This window comes from Dendrobates tinctorius, unplaced genomic scaffold (assembly GCF_039654945.1).
Source record: "Dendrobates tinctorius isolate UK_male_01 unplaced genomic scaffold, ASM3965494v1 ptg000016l, whole genome shotgun sequence".
Lineage (NCBI taxonomy): Eukaryota > Metazoa > Chordata > Amphibia > Anura > Dendrobatidae > Dendrobates > Dendrobates tinctorius.
In genome coordinates, this window is record NW_027361684.1 from 87,102,637 (window position 1) to 87,125,433 (window position 22,797).

The 22,797-nt window shown below is 41.8% G+C and overlaps 1 protein-coding gene across 1 annotated transcript in view; it reads right to left on the minus strand.

Moving 5' to 3' along the window:
* Window positions 1-22,797, minus strand: part of OTC (ornithine transcarbamylase) — a 160,374-nt gene that overhangs the window by 39,140 nt on the left and 98,437 nt on the right. The window contains exons 7-9 of the mRNA XM_073566021.1: window positions 20,394-20,447; window positions 19,975-20,124; window positions 17,075-17,212 (exon numbers count right to left, since the gene is read on the minus strand). Coding sequence (XP_073422122.1) covers window positions 17,075-17,212; window positions 19,975-20,124; window positions 20,394-20,447 — 342 coding nt within the window. The remainder of the gene's footprint in view (window positions 1-17,074; window positions 17,213-19,974; window positions 20,125-20,393; window positions 20,448-22,797) is intronic.

Consider the following 22,797-nt stretch of genomic DNA (forward strand, 5'->3'; position numbering starts at 1 on the left):
GCAGGACTGGAGTAGGATGGAACAGGAACACTGGAGGCAGGACTGGAGTAGGACAGCAGGACTGGAGCAGGATGGAACAGGAACACTGGAGACAGGACTGGAGTAGGACAGCATGACTGGCGTAGGATGGAACAGGAACACTGGAGACAGGACCGAGAGGCTGCTGCGGAGAGCAGGCAAGAACAGAACTGCAGGAGCTGAGAGCACACGATGCAGCGAGGCCAGTGTGCTTGGAAACACAACAATCAGGCACCTCCCACAGGGGGAAGCGGCCTGATATGCTCCTGTCTGGTCTGCCATTGGTCAGGGAGGTGCTTCCGGGTCAGGGCATAGCCGGAGCACAAGAAGCAGGCGCGGCCGTGGCCTATGGCGCATGCGCATTGCGTGCAGGGACGCTGCCGACCGCGCACCTGCCGGAGGCGACCTCCGTGGATGTCGGGCGGCGGGAGGCTGCGGCGTGAGAGCGATGGCCGGGTGAGTACGCAGGGACGGTGTAACACACATTCAATTTTCTCATGGTAACAAGAATTCCCAGAAGAAGAAGAGTATAAAGAAGATACTTCTTCGTAGTCCGTTTCATCAGAAGGGTCGCTTCCTATATCATCAGAGGGTACCATCCCATCAGAGTTCTTCTGGATATGTGCTTACTGGCTTTTCCCTGGATTCCGAAGATTTATCTGCATGAATTGAGTCCGGCTGATCTGTACAATCCTTTATATTTTTGTTAATTCCCAAATTTGCTTGAACCCCATTAGAGAAGCTAATGCTCGATTAAGCGTCTATTTTCCTCAAATAATGATTTTAAACAGATTTTTTGATATTGTTTAAAAGAGACATCTGATTGATGATTAGTAGATGTATTTGGAGAGGACTTATAACAAAAAATTGTGGATTCAGAGGAGCTGTAAGATTCCCCTCCCTTTAAAGATGCCAATAGTCCCTACTGTGTCACATTATGTATACTTGTAGATTCATTCCCCTGAAACTCCCCAGATGATGAATCAGTAGTATTAGCAGATAATTTGCCCCCTTCATCATTTTGATAAATATCAGGATTCTTTAATTCAGAAGGTTGCATTCCATTACAGGTTGGTAGCGGTTTTTCACTTACCGCTCCAGAAGGAAGCTGGTTGGAAGCATTTCCAAATGAATTAATGTTCTGAGGGGGTTTCTTCCCTTTCTCCCGTTGTCTCAGCTGATCTCCAAGCCAAGTTTCCTCCATACAATCAGGGAGAAATTCTCCTGACGCGCTGTAAATCTGTGGAAATTTCCTCTCCATCTATGCCGCAGGCTCCCGATCTTGACAGGTTCCCGCCGCTGCAGGCACAATCTCTGCAGCATCATGTCGAAGGTTGCTTCCAAGATACCGGGCTCCACAGGACAATCTGACAGGTTCATGCAGTGTAGGAGCATGAACCTCTTCTCCAGCTTTCCCCAGCTGCCACTCAGCCACGGTATTCACCGCGGTCACCCGGCGCTTCTTACCACCAGTGGAAGGTGAGCTGACAGGTCCATGCAGTGTCACCTCCTCTCTGGCTCTCCTCATCTGCAGTCCAGCATTCAGCTTGATCTCCTGGCGCTTCTTCAAATATTCACCTCCGGGGGAGGATGTATTAACAGGTCCCCACAGCGTTGGCTCCTCTTCTGTTCTCCCCGCCTGCAGCTCCACCGCAGCTGTCAACACGATCTCCCGGCATGTCTTGAAATCTTTAGCTTCTGGACCTGGGCTTCGGTGTACACAGGAATCTTCACTGCTGATGTCCCACGGGCTCTCTGGACTCCACGGGCTCCTGACTCTGTCGGCTTGTTGCGCGGAACAGCTGCCTGATGCTCAGCTCTGGTTTGTTTACTTCCGGAGTCATGAAGGCCCCCGCCGGAGGTCTTCCCAGTGCTTCTCAGTCCTGACCATGGATTTTTGTCCAGAGGAGCAGCTTTTCTTCTCTTATGTCTTGATCCAGACATGATTCTTCAACTTTTAGTCCAAATATTTCACAAGATTAGTAAGCTTTAGTAGCTAAAATAAGGGAATTGACGGGAGCTCCTGGAGAACAGGTCTGCTCCCTTCCCTTGAAAACCACGCCCCCTATTTTGACCTCCTGAATTAAAATGACAATGAACATTTTTAGCTGGCTCTTGTTTCTATGATATCAAAGAGTTTTCCTTTTACTGCTACATACAATTAGTGCATAAAAGTTTCAGTACTTTGAAAAATTATTATTTTTGCAAATATAAAGATGCAAAATATTTTGTTATGATAGTTTTCTGGTATTTATTTAAAGATGTGCCCACAATCAGGAAATAATAGCATTGTGGAAGCAGCGTATTTTCACTGCTTTGAAAGCGCTACGCTCTAATCACACAATTAAATCTGCATGTGTTCATTGAACCAAGCGGATTTACTGCATCTTAACCCCTTCCTGACATGAGACGTACTATCCCGTCCATGGGACCCGGGCCCCTATGCCCATGGACGGGATAGTACGTCTACCGCGATCAGCGGCGCCCACGTGGTGAGCGCCGCTGATCGCGGCCGGGTGTCAGCTGATTATCACAGCTGACACCCGGCACAATGTGTCAGGGGCGGTCACGGACCGCCCCGACACGTTAACCCCTTGCACACCGCGATCAAACATGATCGCGGTGTACCGGGGGTTAAAGGGAAGCATCGGCAGGGAGGGGGCTCCCTCCGTGCTTCCCTGAGCCCCCCACGGCAGCGCAATGTGCAGCGCTGCTGCCGGGGGCTCCTTTCCTGCAGGCCCCCGAATCCAAGACGGCGACGGGGGCCTTCGGGGGCCTGCAGGAAGCTGGCTTCCTCAGTGCCTGCAAAGCGCAGGCATGAGGAAGCCTTCTGCAGTGCCTGTGACAGATTGCTGATCTGTCACAGTGATCTGTGATGTGACAGATCAGCGATCTGTCACAGGACAGTGATGTCCCACCTGGGACTATTTAATAAAGTAAAAAAAAAATAAAAAAAGTGTTAAAATAAATTTAAAAAAATCGCCAAATAAATTAGAAAAAAAAAAAAATATTCCCCCCAAATAAATCAATTTTTTAGAAATAAAAAAAACAAACAATAAAAGTACACATATTAGGTATCGCTGCGTCCGTAACGACCCGCCCTATAAAACTGTCCCATTAGTTAACCCCTTTAGCGAACCCCTTAAAAAATAAAAATAAAAAACGAAGCCAAAAATAATGATTTATTATCATACCGCCAAACAAAAAGTGTAATAACACGCGATCAAAAATACGCATATAAATATCCATGGTACCGCTGAAAACGTCATCTTATCCCGCAAAAAACGAACCACCACACAGCATCATCCGCAAAAAATAAAAAAGTTATAGCTCGCAGAATAAAGCGATGCAAAAATAATTATTTTTTATATAAAATAGTTTTCATTGCATAAAACCGACAAAACATAAAAAAACGACCTAAGTAAGGTATCTCTGTAAGCGTACTGACCCGAAGAATAAAACCGCTTTATCAATTTTATCGCACGCGGAACGGTGTAAACGCACCCCCCCAAAAGAAATTCATGAAACGCTGGTTTTTGTTCATTCTGCGTCCCAAAAATCAGAATAAAAAGCGATCAAAAAATGTCACATGCCCGAAAATGGTACCAATAAAAACGTCAACTCGTCCCGCAAAAAATAAGACCTCACATGACTCGGTGGGTCAAAATACGGAAAAATTAGAGCTCTCAATATGTGGTGATGCAAAAACTATTTTTACAATAAAAAGCGTCTTTTAGCGTGTGACAGCCGCCAAACATAAAAACCGCCATAAATAGTGAATCAAACCCCCCATTATCACCCCCTTAGTAAGGGAAAAATAATAAAATTAAAAAAATGTATTTATTTCCATTTTTCCATTAGGGTTAGGGTTAGGGTTAGGGCTAGGGTTAGGGCTAGGGTTAGGGTTAGGGCTAGGGTTAGGGCTAGGGTTAGGGTTAGGGTTAGGGCTGAAATTATTGTTAGGGGTGTGTTGGGGTTCGGGTTGGAGTTAGAATTGGGGGTTTCCACTGTTTGGGCACATCAGGGGCTCTCCAAATGCAACATGGCGTCTGATCTCAATTCCAGCCAATTCTGAGTTGAAAAAGTCAAATGGTGCCCCTTCCCTTCCAAGCTCTGCCATGCGCCCAAACAGTGTTTTACCCCCACATGTAGGGTATCAGAATACTCAGGTCAAATTGCAAAATAATTTTTGGGGTCGAATTTCTCCTGTTACCCTTAGGAAAATAAAAAATTGGGGGCAAAAATATCATTTTTGTGAAAAAAATGATTTTTTTATTTTCACGCCCGAGCGTTATAAACTTCTGTGAAGCACTTGGGGGTTCAAAGTGCTCACCACACATCTAGATAAGTTCCGTGGGGGGCCTAGTGTCGAAAATGGGGTCACTTGTGGGGAGTTTCAATAGTTTAGGTACATCAGGGGCTCTCCAAACGCACATGACACCCGCAGACCATTCCATCAAAGTCTGCATTCCAAAATGTCACTGCTTCCCTTCCGAGCCCCGACGTGTGTCTATACGGTAGTTTTCTCCCACATATGGGGTGTCAGCGTACTCATGACAAATTGGACAACAACTTTTGGGGTCCAATTTCTCCTGTTACCCTTGGGAAAATAAAAAAAATGGTGACTAATTGATCATGTTTGTGGAAGAAATACGATTTTTTTTATTTTCATGCCCGGGCATTATAAACTTCTGTGAAGCCCTTGGGGGTTCAAAGTGCTCACAAAACATCTAGATAAGTTCCTTAGGGGGTCTCGTTTCCAAAATGGGGTCATTTGTGGGGGTTTCCACTGTTTAGGTACATTAGGGGCTCTCCAAAGGCAACATGACACCCGCAGACCATTCCATCAAAGTCTGCATTCCAAAACGTCACTACTTCCCTTCCGAGCCCTGACGTGTGTCCATACAGTAGTTTTTTCCCACATATGGGGTATCAGCATACTCAGGACAAATTGGACAACAACTTTTGGGGTCCAATTTCTCCTGGTACCCTTGGGAAAATAAAAAAATGGTGACTAAAAGATCATGTTTGTGGAAAAAATACAAATTTTTTATTTTCACGCCCGGGCGTTATAAACTTCTGTGAAGCACTGGGGGGTTCAAAGTGCTCACCACACATCTAGATAAGTTCCTTGGGGGGTCTAGTTTCCAAAATGGTGTCATTTGTGGGGGGTTTCCACTGTTTAGGTACATCAGGGGTTTTCCAATCGCGACATGGTGTCCGATCTCAATTCCAGCCAAAAACGTCAAATGGCGCTGCTTCCCTTCTGAGCTCTGCCATGCGCCCAAATAGTGGTTTACCCCCACATGTGGGGTATCAGCGTACTCAGGGCAAATTGCACAATAACTTTTAGGGTCCTGTTACCCTTGGAAAAATAATAATTGAGGGTGAAAAGATCATTTTCGTGGAAAAAATATGATTTTTTAATTGTACGGCTTTATGTTATAAACTTCTGTGAAGCCCTTGGGGGTTCAAAGTTCTCACCACACATCTAGATAAGTTCCTTAGGGGGTCTAGTTTCCAAAATGGTGTCATTTGTGGGGGTTTCCACTGTTTTGGTACATCAGGGGTTTTCCAATCGCGACATGATGTCCGATCTCAATTCCAGCCAAAAACGTCAAATGGCGCTGCTTCCCTTCCGAGCTCTGCCATGCGCCCAAATAATGGTTTACCCCCACATGTGGGGTATAAGCGTACTCAGGACAAATTGCACAATAACTTTTAGGGTCCTGTCACCCTTGGGAAAATAAAAATTGGGGTGAAAAGATCATTTTTGTGGAAAAAATATGATTTTTTAATTGTACCGCTGTCTGTTATAAACTTCTGTAAAGCCCTTGTGGGTTCAAAGTTCTCACCACATATCTAGATAAGTTCCTTGGGGGTCTAGTTTCCAAAATGGGGTCACTTGTAGGGGGTTTCCACTGTTTAAGTACATCAGGGACTCTCCAAACGTGACATGGCGTCCGATCTGAATTCCAGCCAATTTTGCATTGAAAAAGTAAAACGGCGCTCCTTCCATTCTGAGCTCTGCCATGCGCCGAAACAGTCATTCCCCCCCACATATCAGGTATCAGCGTATTCAGGACAAATTGCACAATAACTTTTGCAGTCCAATTTCTCCTGTTAGCCTTGGTAAAATAAAAAAAAATTAACCTGAAGTATTTTTTTTGTGAAAAAAGTTAGATGTTCATTTTTTCTTAAATATTCAAAAAAATTCCTGTGACGCACCTAAAGGGTTAATAAACTTCTTGAATGTGGTTTTGAGCACCTTAAGGGGTGCAGTTTTTAGAATGGTGTCACTTTTGGGTATTTTCTATCATATAAACCCCTCAAAGTGACCTCAAATGTGATGTGGTCCTAAAAATAAAATGGTGTTGTAAAAATGAGAAATCGCTGGTCAACTTTTAACCCTTATAACTTCCTAACAAAAAAAATTTTGGTTCCAAAATTGTGCTGATGTAAAGTAAACATGTGGGAAATGTTAAACCAAAAAAAACAAAACAATTCAGAAAAATGTCAAAAAAGTGTTAACTGAGCATGCTCACATGTTTGCCATATATATTAATATGATTAAATGCTCAGAATGTAATTGTAAACATCAAAAAATAGAGGCTCAGAACAATTCCAAGAATAATACAAAATTTATTTAAACATAAACAATGTGACAAAAAGAGTGTCTGGGTACGCACACATAAAGGTAGGAAAAGGGAAAGGAAGGGGAGAGATTGTCCGGGGTCCAATAATAAAGATAAACATATTCACAGTAGTCGTTTATACATTATGTGACCCAATAGATAATAAATACACCCCGGACAAAAAGGAGCGGAAGCAGTCCTCTGAATCCACCACAGAGGACAAACCGTAATTAGATCAATGAATGAAAGTGCCAGTCTGATGCAAATAAAGGCCTATCAAGGTTAGATTTCCCAGGTCTGAACAGGGAGTATAGTGGCTAAATTCTAATCTACACTATTCAGAGCGAGGTACTAACATAAATATCGCACCCATTATATAAAGAGTGCATTACCTTCAGACATGGTGGGAAATGTTAGTTATCAAGTTTTTGTGTGCTGTATCTCTGTGATTTAAGGGCATAAAAATTCAAAGTTGGAAAATTGCGAAATTTCTATAAATCCCATCCACTGTGCTTCTAATGTAGAACACAGCTTTTTAGGCGAGGCACATACCCTAAACATTAGTGCCAATTCTAAACAGTTACAGAAATTGCAATACAAAATTTGGTTCTTATTCAGTGACAACTCTTTTTTGCTTGTCTCTTGTACTCCTGCATCGGATCATCTCTTAGAATTTTCCAACAGTAATCCGCAAGCATTGATGGTATTCCATTTTCCTTTATATCTTTTCTCTGTAGCCGCACTATTTTGGTAAAATCTCTCACTGTGCTCTTCACTCACTGCTCTGCAGTTTGTTTGAATAAAGTCTAGATCTGAATGGAAGATATGAATCTTTAAGGACATGTTACAGCTAAGATGTATATGTTTTGAGGAGATTTACCACCAAATCTTCATAATTATCTCCTCATGAGTTTCTCAAAAATTAGTTACCACGATTGTGAATGGTACCCCTGCAGCCTTTTCCTTGCTCTGCAACAAATGGAGAAGCTTGTCATCTTAAAGAAGCTTACGAATCTCAGGTCCAATAAAGGCTCCTTCCTTTATCTTTGCTTCAGTCAACCTTGGAAATTTGTTAATAAGATACTTGAATGCTTTTGTATTTTTGTCCATTGTTTTTACCAAGTTTTTCATTATGTCCAACTTGAAATACATAGCTGGTAAAAAAAAATCTTATGTGGGTCAACAAGTGCTCAATGCAGGACATTTTTACTCCCTGGCTGTACTGAATGGCGGAGAAGCCAGTCTATTTTATTGTAGTGATATTCTCTTTCGCGACTATCCCACTTACACAGAAAGCAGCACTTTGTCTACCCACCCTGGAAACCAAGTAACATGGAAACCACCTTTAAGTGACCACGGGGGGCGGGGGCACAATTTTTTTTTAGAGTTCAGGCACCTCAACAGCTGTTGATGTTGTCATAGGTTTCTTTCATGTGGACTGCATTACCAACTGGAATTGAAGGTAGCACATTGCCATTATGCAGCGAGGTGGCTTTTAGCCTTATTTTGGATGAATCGAAGAAGATATTTCATTGCTCTGGATTAAGTTATCTTCAGAGCTTCCATTAAACTGTTGATGTTGTTGCATGCCAGATGATCACCCTCCATGAAGAAGTATTGGACAAGATCTTTATCATGGTTGCACAACAAAGAAATCTTAACATCCCCCTTAGGAGATTCCACTGCTGTAGCCTGAAACCTAAGAGTTCAGCATGACTCTTGGGCAGATCCAAATTGCTAACAAGATTGTTTAGTTCACTTTTTGTTATAAGGTGTGGTTCAGGTGGGGTTGCTGACAGAAAGTCTGGGTCTGGTGAGAATGATATGCTTCATGACACCAAACGCCCTCTTCTTCCTCACTTGACTCGACTGAAAATGTTTCTGGTGCTTTTGGAACCGACAGTTCTATATGTGGTACTAAGCATATTGCAGATGGAATGATTGGATACTGTAAAGTCCACTTCATCAATGAAACTCCTCTCCTAATTGGGGGCATCATGCAGAAATAGCAATTGGTAGTGTGATTGCTTGACTCTCCCCAGATCATTAGAACTGCAAAAGACATAGCTTGCCTCTTCCCATGCAACTATTGGGTAAGATGTGAAGCACATCTATTGCAGCATATGTGTGGAGCGCAAATCTTGTCCTGATCTCCTATTCTGCAGCCAAAATACAGGTTGTAGGCTTTCCTTATCATGGTAGTCAAGTTTTGCCTTTGTGATGCAAAGTGGCTTTGTGTACGTAGCAAAGACTGTCCGCTATGCAAGAGCTAAGCAAATTAAAAAAAATATATAGAAACATGTCAATATGCTAAGAAACAAAGCTAAGAAATCCTAAAACTGCATACCTTACACAGAGAGCATTTATAAAAGTATGTGATGCAACTATTTAGGATTACGTTATTTGAGCGGAGTTGGCACTTTTTGATCGGTCACCCTAAGATGATAGAATACTGAAGGCTCAATAAACTAAATAAATGATATAATAAACTAGTTATTATCAATGCAATAATGATGACGAAATCATAAAGATGCAATATAAGCCTGCATGATAGGTGTCATAAGTATTTACAACCTCCTCTGGATCTTGAAAATTAGAGCCAATCAACAGATTTAACCCCTTCCTGACATCCGACGTACTATCCCGTCCATGGGACCCGGGCCCCTATGCCCATGGATGGGATTATCACAGCTGACACCCGGCACAATGTGTCAGGGGCGGTCACGGACCGCCCCGACACGTTAACCGCTTGCACACCGCGATCAAACATGATCGCGGTGTACCGGGGGTTAAAGGGAAGCATCGGCAGGGATGGGGCTCCCTCCGTGCTTCCCTGAGCCCCCCACGGCAGCGCAATGTGCAGCGCTGCTGCCGGGGGCTCCTTTCCTGCAGGCCCCCGAATCCAAGATGGCGACGGGGGCCTTCGGGGGCCTGCAGGAAGCTGGCTTCCTCAGTGCCTGCAAAGCGCAGGCATGAGGAAGCCTTGTGCACTGCCTGTGACAGATCGCTGATCTGTCACAGTGATCTGTGATGTGACAGATCAGCGATCTGTCACAGAACAGTGATGTCCCACCTGGGACTATTTAATAAAGTAAAAAAAAATTAAAAAAAAGTGTTAAAATAATTTTAAAAAAATCGCCAAATAAATTACAAAAAAAAAAAATATTCCCCCAAATAAATCCATTTTTTGAAAATAAAAAAAACAAAACAATAAAAGTACACATATTAGGTATCGCCGCATCCGTAACGACCCGCCCTATAAAACTGTCCCATTAGTTAACCCCTTTAGCCAACCCCTTAAAAAGTAAAAATAAAAAACGAAGCAAAAAATAATGATTTATCATCATACCGCCAAACAAAATGTGTAATAACGCGCGATCAAAAAGACGCATATAAATATCCATGGTACCTCTGAAAACGTCATCTTGTCCCGCAAAAAACGAGCCACCACACAGCATCATCAGCGAAAAAATAAAAAAGTTATAGCTCGCAGAATAAAGCGATGCAAAAATAATTATTTTTTATATAAAATAGTTTTCATTGCATAAAACCGACAAAACATAAAAAAATGACCTAAATGAGGTATCGCTGTAACTGTACAGACCCGAAGAATAAAACCACTTTATCAATTTTACCGCACGCGGAACGGTGTAAACGCACCCCCCCAAAAGAAATTCATGAAACGCTGGTTTTTGTTCATTCTGCGTCCCAAAAATCAGAATAAAAAGTGATCAAAATATGTCACGTGCCCGAAAATGGTACCAATAAAAACGTCAACTCGTCCTGCAAAAAATAAGACCTGACATGACTCAGTGGGTCAAAATACGGAAAAATTATAGCTCTCAATATGTGGTGATGCAAAAACTATTTTTACAATAAAAAGCGTCTTTTAGCGTGCGACAGCCGCCAAACATAAAAACTGCCATAAATAGTAAATCAAACCCCCCGTTATCACCCCCTTAGTTAGGGAAAAATAATAAAATAAAAAAAATTTATTTATTTACATTTTTCCATTACGGTTAGGGTTAGGGTTAGGGTAGGGTTAGGGTTAGGGTTAGGGCTAGGGTTAGGGCTAGGGTTAGGGTTAGGGCTGAGATTAGGGTTAGGGGTGTGTTGGGGTTCGGGTTGGAGTTAGAATTGGGGGTTTCCACTGTTTGGGCACATCAGGGGCTCTCCAAATGCAACATGGCGTCTGATCTCAATTCCAGCCAATTCTGAGTTGAAAAAGTCAAATGGTGCTCCTTCCCTTCCAAGCTCTGACATGCGCCCAAACAGTGTTTTACCCCCACATGTAGGGTATCAGCCTACTCAGGACAAATTGCAAAACAATTTTTGGGGTCGAATTTCTCCTGTTACCCTTAGAAAAATAAAAAATTGGGGGCAAAAATATCATTTTTGTGGAAAAAAATGATTTTTTTTATTTTCACGTCCGAGCGTTATAAACTTCTGTGAAGCACTTGGGGGTTCAAAGTGCTCACCACACATCTAGATAAGTTCCGTGGGGGGTCTAGTGTCCAAAATGGGGTCACTTGTGGGGAGTTTCAATAGTTTAGGTACATCAAGGGCTCTCCAAACGCACATGACACCCGCAGACCATTCCATCAAAGTCTGCATTCCAAAACGTCACTGCTTCCCTTCCGAGCCCCAACGTGTGTCCATACAGTAGTTTTCTCCCACATATGGGGTGTCAGATTGGACAACAACTTTTGGGGTCCAATTTCTCCTGTTACCCTTGGGAAAATGAAAAAATTGGGGACTAATTGATCATGTTTGTGGAAAAAATACGATTCTTTTATTTTCATGCCTGGGCATTATAAACTTCTGTGAAGCCCTTGGGGGTTCAAAGTGCTCATCACACATCTAGATGAGATCCTTAGGGGGTCTAGTTCTCAAAATGGGGTCATTTGTGGGGGGTTTCCACTGTTTAGGTACATTAGGGGCTCTCCAAAGGCAACATGACACCCGCAGACCATTCCATCAAAGTCTGCATTCCAAAACGTCACTACTTCCCTTCCGAGCCCTGACGTGTGTCCATACAGTAGTTTTCTCCCACATATGGGCCGTCAGCGTACTCAGGAAAAATTGGACAACAACTTTTGGGGTTCTATTTCTCCTGGTACCCTTGGGAAAATAAAAAAATTGGGGACTAATTGATCATGTTTGTGGAAAAAATGCGATTTTTTTATTTTCATGCCCTGGCATTATAAACTTCTGTGAAGCCCTTGGGGGTTCAAAGTGCTCACCTCACATCTAGATAAGTTCCTTAGGGGGTCTAGTTTTCAAAATGGGGTCATTTGTGGGGGATTTCCACTGTTTAGGTACATTAGGGGCTCTCCAAAGGCAACATGACACCCGCAGACCATTCCATCAAAGTCTGCATTCCAAAACGTCACTACTTCCCTTCCGAGCCCCGACGTGTGCCCATACAGTAGTTTTCTCCTACATATGGGGTATCAGCATACTCAGGACAAATTGGACAACAACTTTTGGGGTCCAATTTCTCCTGGTACCCTTGGGAAAATAAAAAAATGGTGACTAAAAGATCATGTTTGTGGAAAAAATACGAATTTTTTATTTTCATGCCCGGGCGTTATAAACTTCTGTGAAGCACTGGGGGGTTCAAAGTGCTCACCACACATCTAGATAAGTTCCTTAGGGGGTCTAGTTTCCAAAATGGTGTCATTTGTGGGGGGTTTCCACTGTTTTGGTACATCAGGGGTTTTCCAATCGCGACATGGTGTCCGATTTCAATTCCAGCCAAAAACGTCAAATGGCGCTGCTTCCCTTCCGAGCTCTGCCATGCGCCCAAATAGTGGTTTACCCCCACATGTGGGGTATCAGCGTACTCAGGACAAATTGCACAATAACTTTTTGGGTCCTGTTACCCTTGGAAAAATAAGAATTGAGGGTGAAAAGATCATTTTTGTGGAAAAAATATGATTTTTTAATTGTACGGCTCTATGTTATAAACTTCTGTGAAGCCCTTGGGGGTTCAAAGTTCTCACCACACATCTAGATAAGTTCCTTAGGGGGTCTAGTTTCCAAAATGGTGTCATTTGTGGGGGGTTTCCACTGTTTTGGTACATCAGGGGTTTTCCAATCGCGACATGATGTCCGATCTCAATTCCAGCCAAAAACGTCAAATGGCGCTGCTTCCCTTCCGAGCTCTGCCATGCGCCCAAATAGTGGTTTACCCCCACATGTGGGGTATCAGCGTACTCAGGACAAATTGCACAATAACTTTTAGGTCCTGCTACCCTTGGGAAAATAAAAATTGGGGTGAAAAGATCATTTTTGTGGAAAAAATATGATTTTTTAATTGTACCGCTGTACGTTATAAATTTCTGTAAAGCCCTTGTGGGTTCAAAGTTCTCACCACATATCTAGATAAGTTTCTTGGGGGGTCTAGTTTCCAAAATGGGGTCACTTGTAGGGGGTTTCCACTGTTTAGGTACATCAGGGACTCTCCAAACGTGACATGGCGTCCGATCTGAATTCCAGACAGTTTTGCATTGAAAAAGTCAAACGGCGCTCCTTCCATTCTGAGCTCTGCCATGCGCCGAAACAGTCATTCCCCCCCACATATCAGGTATCAGCGTACTCAGGACAAATTGCACAATGACTTTTGCAGTCCAATTTCTCCTGTAACCCTTGGTAAAATAAAAAAAATTGAACCTGAAGTATTTTTTTTGTGAAAAAAAGATAGCTGTTCATTTTTTTTAAACATTCAAAAAAATTCCTGTGACGCACCTAAAGGGTTAATAAACTTCTTGAATGTGGTTTTGAGAACCTTAAGGGGTGCAGTTTTTAGAATGGTGTCACTTTTGGGTATTTTCTATCATATAGACCCCTCAAAGTGGCTTCAAATGTGATGTGGTCCGTAAAAATAAAATGGTGTTGTAAAAATGAGAAATCGCTGGTCAACTTTTAACCCTTATAACTTCCTAACAAAAAAAAATTTTGGTTCCAAAATTGTGCTGATGTAAAGTAAACATGTGGGAAATGTTAGTTATCAAGTTTTTTGGGTGCTGTATCTCTGTGATTTAAGGGCATAAAAATTCAAAGTTGGAAAATTGCGAAATTTTCAAAATTTTCGCCAAATTTCCGTTTTTCTCACAAATAAACGCAAGTTATTTGAATGACAGTTTACCACTAACATGAAGTACAATATGTCACGAGAAAACAATGTCAGAATCACCGGGATCCATGGAAGCGTTCCAGAGTTATGACCTCATAAAGGTACAGTGGTCAGAATTGTAAAAATTAGCCCGGTCATTAACGTGCAAACCACCCTTGGGGGTGAAGGGGTTAAGCATCATCTTTGCTTTCAGCACCACAAAATGAGTTGATTTCAACTATTTTTTTCTCTGAACCTATTTTTTTTCATGTTCGGTTTCAAGGAAAATCTTCAGAAAACTTTTTGTACTTAAATTTTTTTTAAAAATTACAACACTTAGGTGGTAAAAACTTACATATTGGCCTGTTGGAATATGTTTGGTGCAACAATTCCATTCCTGTCTGTGAGTGTTTAGTTGCTAGATTTGTATGCTGTTCATAAAGTTAAAACAAAATAAATTTCCAGAGGCTCACACAGGGATAGCATGTGACTGTATTTCCTGTTTTTCCTTTGTCTGTGTATGAGAAAAGCAGCCTGCTGTATATGCTGCACAGATAGAGACACACAAATGATTTACTCCTGAACTATTAAGCTTATCATATATTGTTCCTGATTGTTCCTGAAAAAAGACGCTCTGTTGTCACACGCTTGGAGAGTATCCTAAATAATCTGCTGCCAACATGGCCAAACAGTGATTAACATTTGTTCCATCACAATGATGAAAATTGGTCCATTTTTGTATGCAAGAAAAATTACGGACTTCTGAATGAGGCCTTATAGATCATAGATTATTTACTGTAAGCGATATCTGTAATTTGTATGCAACCCCTTCTCATGTACAGTACCATAGAATCAATGGTGCTATATAAATAATAATAATAATAATAATCATACAATTTAAATTTCCTCATAGATCACAAGATTTTCACACAGAGTATTCTTTGGAATACTACAGTGGCATGTAATTTTGGTCACTTCTGGTCAAAATTACTGTTATTGTGAACGTTAAGCAAATTGAACATGAAATTATCTCTAAAAGGCCTAAAATTAAACATGACACATTTCCTTTGTATTTTAGGCAAATATATATAGTCATTTTTTACATTTAAAAATTATAAAAAAGAAAATGGGCCAATGCAAAAGTTTGAGCACCCTTAGAGATTTGTCAGATAACGTTGACCAACATTTCAGACCTTAATTAGCCTGTTATGGTTATGTCTTGTTCACCATCATCATTAGGAAAGGCTAGGTGATGCAAATTTCCCAGCATTATAGACCCTTGTGCTGCAATCAGCAGCCATGAGTTCTTCTAAGCAGCTGCCTAGCACTCTGAAAATGAAAATAATGGAGGCCCACAAAGCAGGAGAAGATAGCAAAGTGTTTTCAAGCTGCCTTTTCCTCAATTCAAAATGTAATTAATAGCAGTTAACAGGAACAGTTGAGGTTAAGATAAGATCTGGAAGACCAAGCAAAATTTCAGTGAGAGCTGCTCGTAGGATTGCTAGAGAGGCAAATCAGAACCCCTGCTTGACTGCAAAAAGACTTTCAGAAAGATTTAGCAGACTCTGAAGTTGTGGTACATTGTTCTACTGTTCAGAGACACCTGCACAAATATGGCCTTCATAGAAGAGTCCTCAGAAGAAAACCTCTCCTGCATCCTCACCATAAAATTCAGCATCATAAGTATGTAACAGTACATCTAAACAAGTCTGATGTATTTTGAAAACAAGTCCTGTGAAACGATGTGGTTAAAATAGAACTGTTTGGCCAATATGATCAAAGGTATGTGTGGAGAAAAAAGGGCCTAGAATTTCAGGAAAAGAACATCTCACCAACCATTAAGCATGGGGTGAGTTAATCATGCTTTGGGGTTGTGTTGCAGTCAATGGCACAGGGAACATTTCAAGGGTAGAGGGAAGATTGGATTCAATGATATTTCAACAAATTCTTCATGCAAACATAACACCAACTGTAAAAAAGCTGAAGTTGAAAAGAGGATGACTTCTACAAAATTATTTATTTATTTTACTCATTTATATAGTGCCATTAATGCCACAGTGCTTTACAAACATTATTGGCACTGTCCTCAATGGGGCTCACAATCTAGAATCCTTATCAGTATGTCTTTGAATGTGGGAGGAAACCGGAGTAACCGGAGGAAACCCACGCAAACAAGGGGAGAATATACAAACTCCTTGCAGATGTTGTCCTTGGAAGGATTTGAGCCTAAGACCCCAGAGCTGCAAGGCTGCAGTGCTAACCACTGAGCCATCGTCTACAAATGGATAATGATCCCAAACATGCCAGACTGTCTTCCGTCTCTGGCTTTCCTGCTCCAGACCGGCTCTAACTTCTATGGCTTGTTTCTGACCACGTGTATTGCTGTGACCTCTGGTACTTTGTTCCCTCTCTGTTACTGACCCGGCTTTTCTGACTACTTTTCCGCAACCTAGTGGCTCCTGCCTGCTGCTCTGTGGTTTCACTGTGAGTGTACCTGCTTTCCTTCATCCGCACCCCCTGGTGGAGGTTGTGTGCTACTCTGCTGCAGCAGGCATTACATGAAGGTTTTACAAAGGCCCTCAAAGTCCCCTGATCTAAATATCATTGAAAACTGTGGCTAGACCTCAGAATCGCAAGGCATGCAAGACAACTCCGGAATCTCACAGAAGTGGAAGAATTTTCAAGGAAAAATGGATGAAAATCCATCAAGCAAGAATTGAAAGACTCTTGTCTGGGCTAAAAAAAAGCATTTACAAGTCGTGATACTTGCAAAAGGGGGTGCTACTAGGTACTAACCATGAAGGGTGTCCAAACTTTTGTATCGGCCCATTTTCCTTTTAATAATTTTAAAAATGACAATATACGTTTTTTTTTTTGCCTAACATGCAAAGTAAATGTGTCATCTTTAACTTCTTTAGAGATCATTTAATCTTCAACTTGCTTAACTGTTCACAATAACAGTAATTTTGACCAGGGGTGCCCACATTTTTAAATGCTACAGTATTTATTTTTGTGGCACTTTTTTCATCCATTTTTTTTTACTGAAGACAATACAGCTACAGTCACCTGAAAGTCTATTAGGGAATATGAAATACAAAATAAACACAGCTAATTTGTGGCATTTTAGTGTGGGTCAATAGTATTTTTGCAAAAGGCTGCATGCCAGGAAACCAATCACCAATCAGAACCTGCAGAGGCAGTGATGATTTCTAATATTATTATTAGGGGTAATAGATTTTTAATTTATGAAAATATATATTTTCATGCTAGTTTTTTTTTTTACTCCTAAACCATTTTTTCTTACCATAATTGTCCACTTTCTATTCTCTGCTTCTTGGAAAACTAGGGATTTAGGAGAATAGAAAACCTCATCATCAACTTCTTCTGGTTTTCTTGGTAAACAGTGAAGAAAGGTCCAGTTGGAAGCTGCCAGCTTAGCTGTCTATAGGATAAAAAAGGAATATAAATGTAAGAAAAAACGGGTAACTTCACAAGTGTAATTATATTTATTATACGTATAGGCTCAGTAGAACAAACAATCACAAATTGTTTGTGCATACAACAACTTTTTTTATACTGACTCAAAAAAACCGCTAACTAAACGCTTAATAAAAGAATGATCTGCAATGTGAAATGACTTGCTGTTCCTATGTTCAGTCTTCTGAGTGTCGTTTAACTACTTCAGGTTTGCAAAGATGACAAGTGGTTAAAAGAAGTGACCTGACTTTTCAGTTATTTTCCACTCTGAAGACACAATATACACTCACTGGCCACTTTATTAGGTACACCTGTCCAACTGTGTGTTAAGACTTAATTTCTAATCAGCCAATCACATGGCGGCAACTCAGTGCATTTAGGCATGTAGACATGGTCAAGACAATCTCCTGCAGTTCAAACCGAGCATCAGTATGGGGAAGAAAGGTGATTTGAGTGCCTTTGAACGTGGCATGATTGTTGGTGCCAGAAGGGCTGGTCTGAGTATTTCAGAAACTGCTGATCTACTGGGATTTTCACGCACAACCATCTCTAGGGTTTACAGAGAATGGTCCGAAAAAGAAAAAAAATCCAGTGAGCGGCAGTTCTGTGGCCGGAAATGCCTTGTTGATGCCAGAGGTCAGAGGAGAATGGGCAGACTGGTTCGAGCTGATAGAAAGGCAACAGTGACTCAAATTGCCACCCGTTACAACCAAGGTAGGCAGAAGAGCATCTCTGAACGCACAGTGCGTCGAACTTTGAGGCAGATGGGCTACAGCAGCAGAAGACCACACTGGGTACCACTCCTCTCAGCTAAGAACAGGCATCTGATGGCTACTTTCAGCAGGATAATGCGCCATGTCATAAAGCTCGAATCATCTCAGATTGGTTTCTTGACCATGACAATGAGTTTACTGTACTCAAATGGCCTCCTCAGTCACCAGATCTCAATCCAATAGAGCATCTTTGGGATGTGGTGGAACGGGAGATTCGCATCAGGGATGTGCAGCCGACAAATCTGCGCCAACTGTGTGATGCCATCATGTCAATATGGTCCAAAATCTCTGAGGAATGCTTCCAGCACCTTGTTGAATCTCTGCCACGAAGAATTGAGGCAGTTCTGAAGGCAAAAGGGGGTCCAACCCGTTACTAGCATGGTGTACCTAATAAAGTGGCCAGTGAGTGTACTTTATAGTTCAAATCAATGGGAAGGCTCAAAAGATGTCCAGACGGCTTTTTGAGAATTTTGTCAGCTTTCTTGCTTAAAAAAATGCTAGTGGTTTCCTCACTGGTAAACAAACATCAGGGCAATACCAGTAAAAAAAAGACACCAGAAACATATAGGAAAGATGTTAAAAAGCAAAGAAAAATGCTCAAAACTGTCAAAAAAGTGCTGAGGAAACAAACAAAAACAATATTAAAAAAGACACGTCTGGAAAAAAAAGTCAGAATTTCTTTAAGCTTCTTCCTTTTAAAAATCTCCACAGGCCCAACGGCCTGAAAAGGATGTTATGTCCATATACACTTAGACATTATAATACTGTATATTAAATGTTCAGATATTTTATGATCGTGTTTATGATCAGAGTCATAGATCAAAATTATCTATTCAAGTCTATGAGTCAGTGAAAATCACTAATCGTCCAAGGATGCCATCAGTGTGTTGTCCGTGTGCTGTCTATGATTAAAGGAGTGGTCAGAAACTAAAATTTGTTTTAATCCTAAATCTCTATACACTTAATGTCATAATCTATTTTTTTCCAATATACTTTAATGAAAAAGTCCATAAAGTTCCCTCACTGCTCTATCTAACAATGCGCACTGACAATGCACTCTGTTGCTGGCTCGTCTCTTCCAATAAGAGCTGGCAAGAGAGCGCATTGTCACTCTGCACTGAGAAGAATATTGCATCGTGGCAAGATCCTATTGAGCATCCATTAGAATTGACAGATGATGCATGCTCAGTAGAGCAGGGACTAGCTCAGCCCCTGAAGCAAACGTCACGGATGATGTTTTGTTTCAGGGTGGGGGCAGAGGCTGTGGCAGTAACTGCAGCATCTGCCCCCTCATGATAGCTCATTTCTGTATCCCAGCATGCACTTGGTTTCACAAACTAAGTGTCATCACACGGGAAGTAGTAAAAAAAAATAAGCAGCTAAATAGAGTAGTGAGGGAACTATAGGGACTTTTTAATTAAATTATATTAAAAAAGACTAAATTGTGACATTAAAAATGGTTAACTATTTAGGATTAAAAAAAATGTTCGTTTCGGACTTACCCTTTAACATTGTAATGCATAGGAGAAGCTTTGTAGTTCATGCATTTATAATTCATCAGTGAAAATAACTGATGAAACTTTAATGGTAAAATTTAACACATTGAGCAAACATTGATGGGATCAGATCCAAAACAGTAATGAATAACGGTCTGGTTATTTTTACATATAAGAAAAATCATGGACATCTGAATGAGACCTAACTAACTGTAAGGTGATCTATATGTCATGTTCAGGCTAATCATGCATGTCTAGATTTTGTGTCCCTTTTAAGTTTCGAAATTCAGATTTCAGATTTCTATTTATACAAGCAAAGGGTGTATTGGAAAAATGTCAAGATTCATTCAGTAATTAACCAACATGGAAAAGTGTGAAGTCTACTGCCAAATTTGAATGACTACAGAATTCAGTGTACACATTTTGTCGTACAAATACCAACACAATCCATCATGTACCTGCATTGTGATCTGGTAACCTGTGAAATCCTGCAGACGCTTCTTCTTCTCCTCTTCTTGTCCCATGCTCACCCACGTGTCTGTAACCAGCACGTTGGCTCCACTGGCAGCTTCTAGGGGGTCGTTTGTCATGAGCAGCTTGGTTCCCGACTAGAAGACAGAAATATGAGCACATCAGACAACTTTCTATATATTACGGAGCAATGCTGATCCCAGCACGTCTAATATATCACCATAACAGCAAGTCTGGGGACAAATAATATTGATATTTTGAATCAGGTAATTGTGATAACATATTGACTTGGACTCAATCTAGAAATATTACACAAATGGACCAGATTCACTGCTGTCAGTGCCATTTTTTTTTTGTGAGGTACCAAACATTTCCCCATCAGATGTGATAAAACAAAAACTTTTACCTCTTTTGAAAACTGCTTAGCAGCTGCAGTGACCGCTGGGTTTGGTTCATATCCCTGAAATATAAAATAAGATTATTTAAAAAAAATCTAAATAAATGTATATATTGCATATCATTATTTTTTTGTAGAAATACATGGATGAAATGAGGAAGGGGGTCCACTTTTTATAAGAAAGGAGGGAATAATTTGGAGCTGCAATAATATTGAAACCTTTATGCCAGGTTTCTCAACCAAAGAAATGTTGCTGTAGGATTCCTCTCTGACAAATAGCATTATCCAAATAAACAACACCTTCTAGATGTCAAATTAAGGGTGGGTACCAATCAAATCGCACTACCTGATCTATATGCCAAGTAAGTGATTGGTGACTGCTGGATAGGAACCCTGAGGATCGCCTCCTACCTCCCACCATCCGAGGCTCTTGTTTTGATTAGATGGCCTGGTGTGACGTTGTAATTACCAGGAACGCGGGATGCAGTCACGCATGTGGAGGCAGAGCAAGGGTTAAACAGGTTTATTTACAGGGGGATGTGCTCCACGCAGGTAGTGAGGATTGTAGGGTGACGGTGAGGAATGGGGCAGAACTGGAAAGTTGGCAGAGTAGGGTAGGGATGAACAAGAGTTCAGTAATAAAGAGGTTAAACTTATCGGACTGTAGTCTTCTGTTGTGAGGGAGTTCAGGGTTCCAACGGTGGCACCGGCAACAGCGGAGCAGGTCGTCTTGTCGCAGGCTCTGACAGGCGGGAATCCAATGGTGGCACATACAACAGCGGAAAATGCAGTCTCTCAAGTCTCTGTCCACGATAAAGAAACAGCCTCCGGGGAAAACAACAGGATGCTGGGCGGAGAGCGGTGATCCTGCTCTCACCACTCTTAGTCACAAGTCCACACTCAGAACGTGTCACCGCAGGGACAGTGCCGCACTCCTTGGTCAGTCAAGCTACTACTCTCAGGGGCTCAGATCTGTCACTGTGCACGCTGGCCTGCACTCACTAGCTGCTGTCTCATGCTTGTCAAGGGAGTCTCCTCCGGTCACGCAGGCTGGCGGGTCCACGTTTACACAGAGGGTGCACACCAAGTACTGTTGGTCTATCTCAGTCCTCAGTAGGAGGTCTTTTTAGAGCATACAGTCACACTTGGGCAGAGCGGGTAGCGGTACTCACTGTCTCCTAGTGTACGGCACCTGGCTTATCTCCGCTCTGCTGGCACAGCTACACACACTCTGCTCTGCTGGCACTGCTAATTCCCCCAGCAGGAAACTCCGTCTTTCCTCTCCTTCCCTCCTGCAGCAGGGGAAGGTCTACCTCCCTCAGGCTTCCCCCCCAGAAACAGAGGATGCAGCCCCTTCAGTTCCAGACAAGGCATGCAGGTACCCATGGTCTGGTCCACCTCCTTACGTCCCCCCTCTCTTTGAACTCGCCATTCCACGTGTGAGGTTTCTTCGTACTCCAGGATGCTCACTTGAGGGCCTACAGCTGCCCACAATTTTCGTAATTCCTCCTGCCTCTCTGGTGCCAAGTTCTTCCAGTAAGGCTGGTTAAAGATACTCTAATCCTCATCTTCATCTTCAACAGCTGCAGAAGAAATTACTTCGGACAAACTTGGCTTTGTCTTCTTCTTTTTAACTTTGCCGCTAACAGACGTTTGAGTAGATGGTTCGTCCATTTCTTTGTCTTTATTGGAAACTTTAGGGACTCCTTGCTCAGGTTCCTCAGTCTGGGGTCTTAGTACAGGTAATTCTTCTCCATAGCCTCCCTCTCTTTGACAGGAGCATCCTCGTCAAAACTAGAATCAGATGGATTAAGACCATGCAGGCTGGACCCTTGGTCATCCGTGCCGGGCTCTGCAGGTATCACTTCCCATGGCTTCTCAGCCACACTCCCTGTCTCATACAGCTGCTTCATCTCTTCCATCCGGTCAGGGTCTTGTGAGCTGACGGCTGGCAAACTTTCCTCCTGATTAAGACGGGCTACCGTCGAAATGCGTTGTGGTTAAACACCAATCTTCTTGTCCTGGTCTTATTCCTGCGCTCCTATGACCGTCATTCATTATTTCTGTTTCACATTGATCCTCTCTGAAGGCGTACGGCTGGACCTGAATTTATATTCCATTTCCCTGCCGCCTCCACAGCGCTCCTATTTGACTACTTAATTCCTGGCTCATATCTGATATGGGTGAATATCTTAGATGAATTATGATGAATACATTTTGTATATATTATCATCTACAGTAAAATATTTTAAAGAAAACCCATCACCGCGATTTTGTAATATAAAGTAAAGCCATCGCTTTTCTAAGGGCTGTAATACTGATGAAATTGATACATTTGGTGAAGAAATCTGCTTTGTTGTTCTTTTCTAATATCTATTTTAATTTTTCTGCTAATTAGACTTAGGTGCTCAGG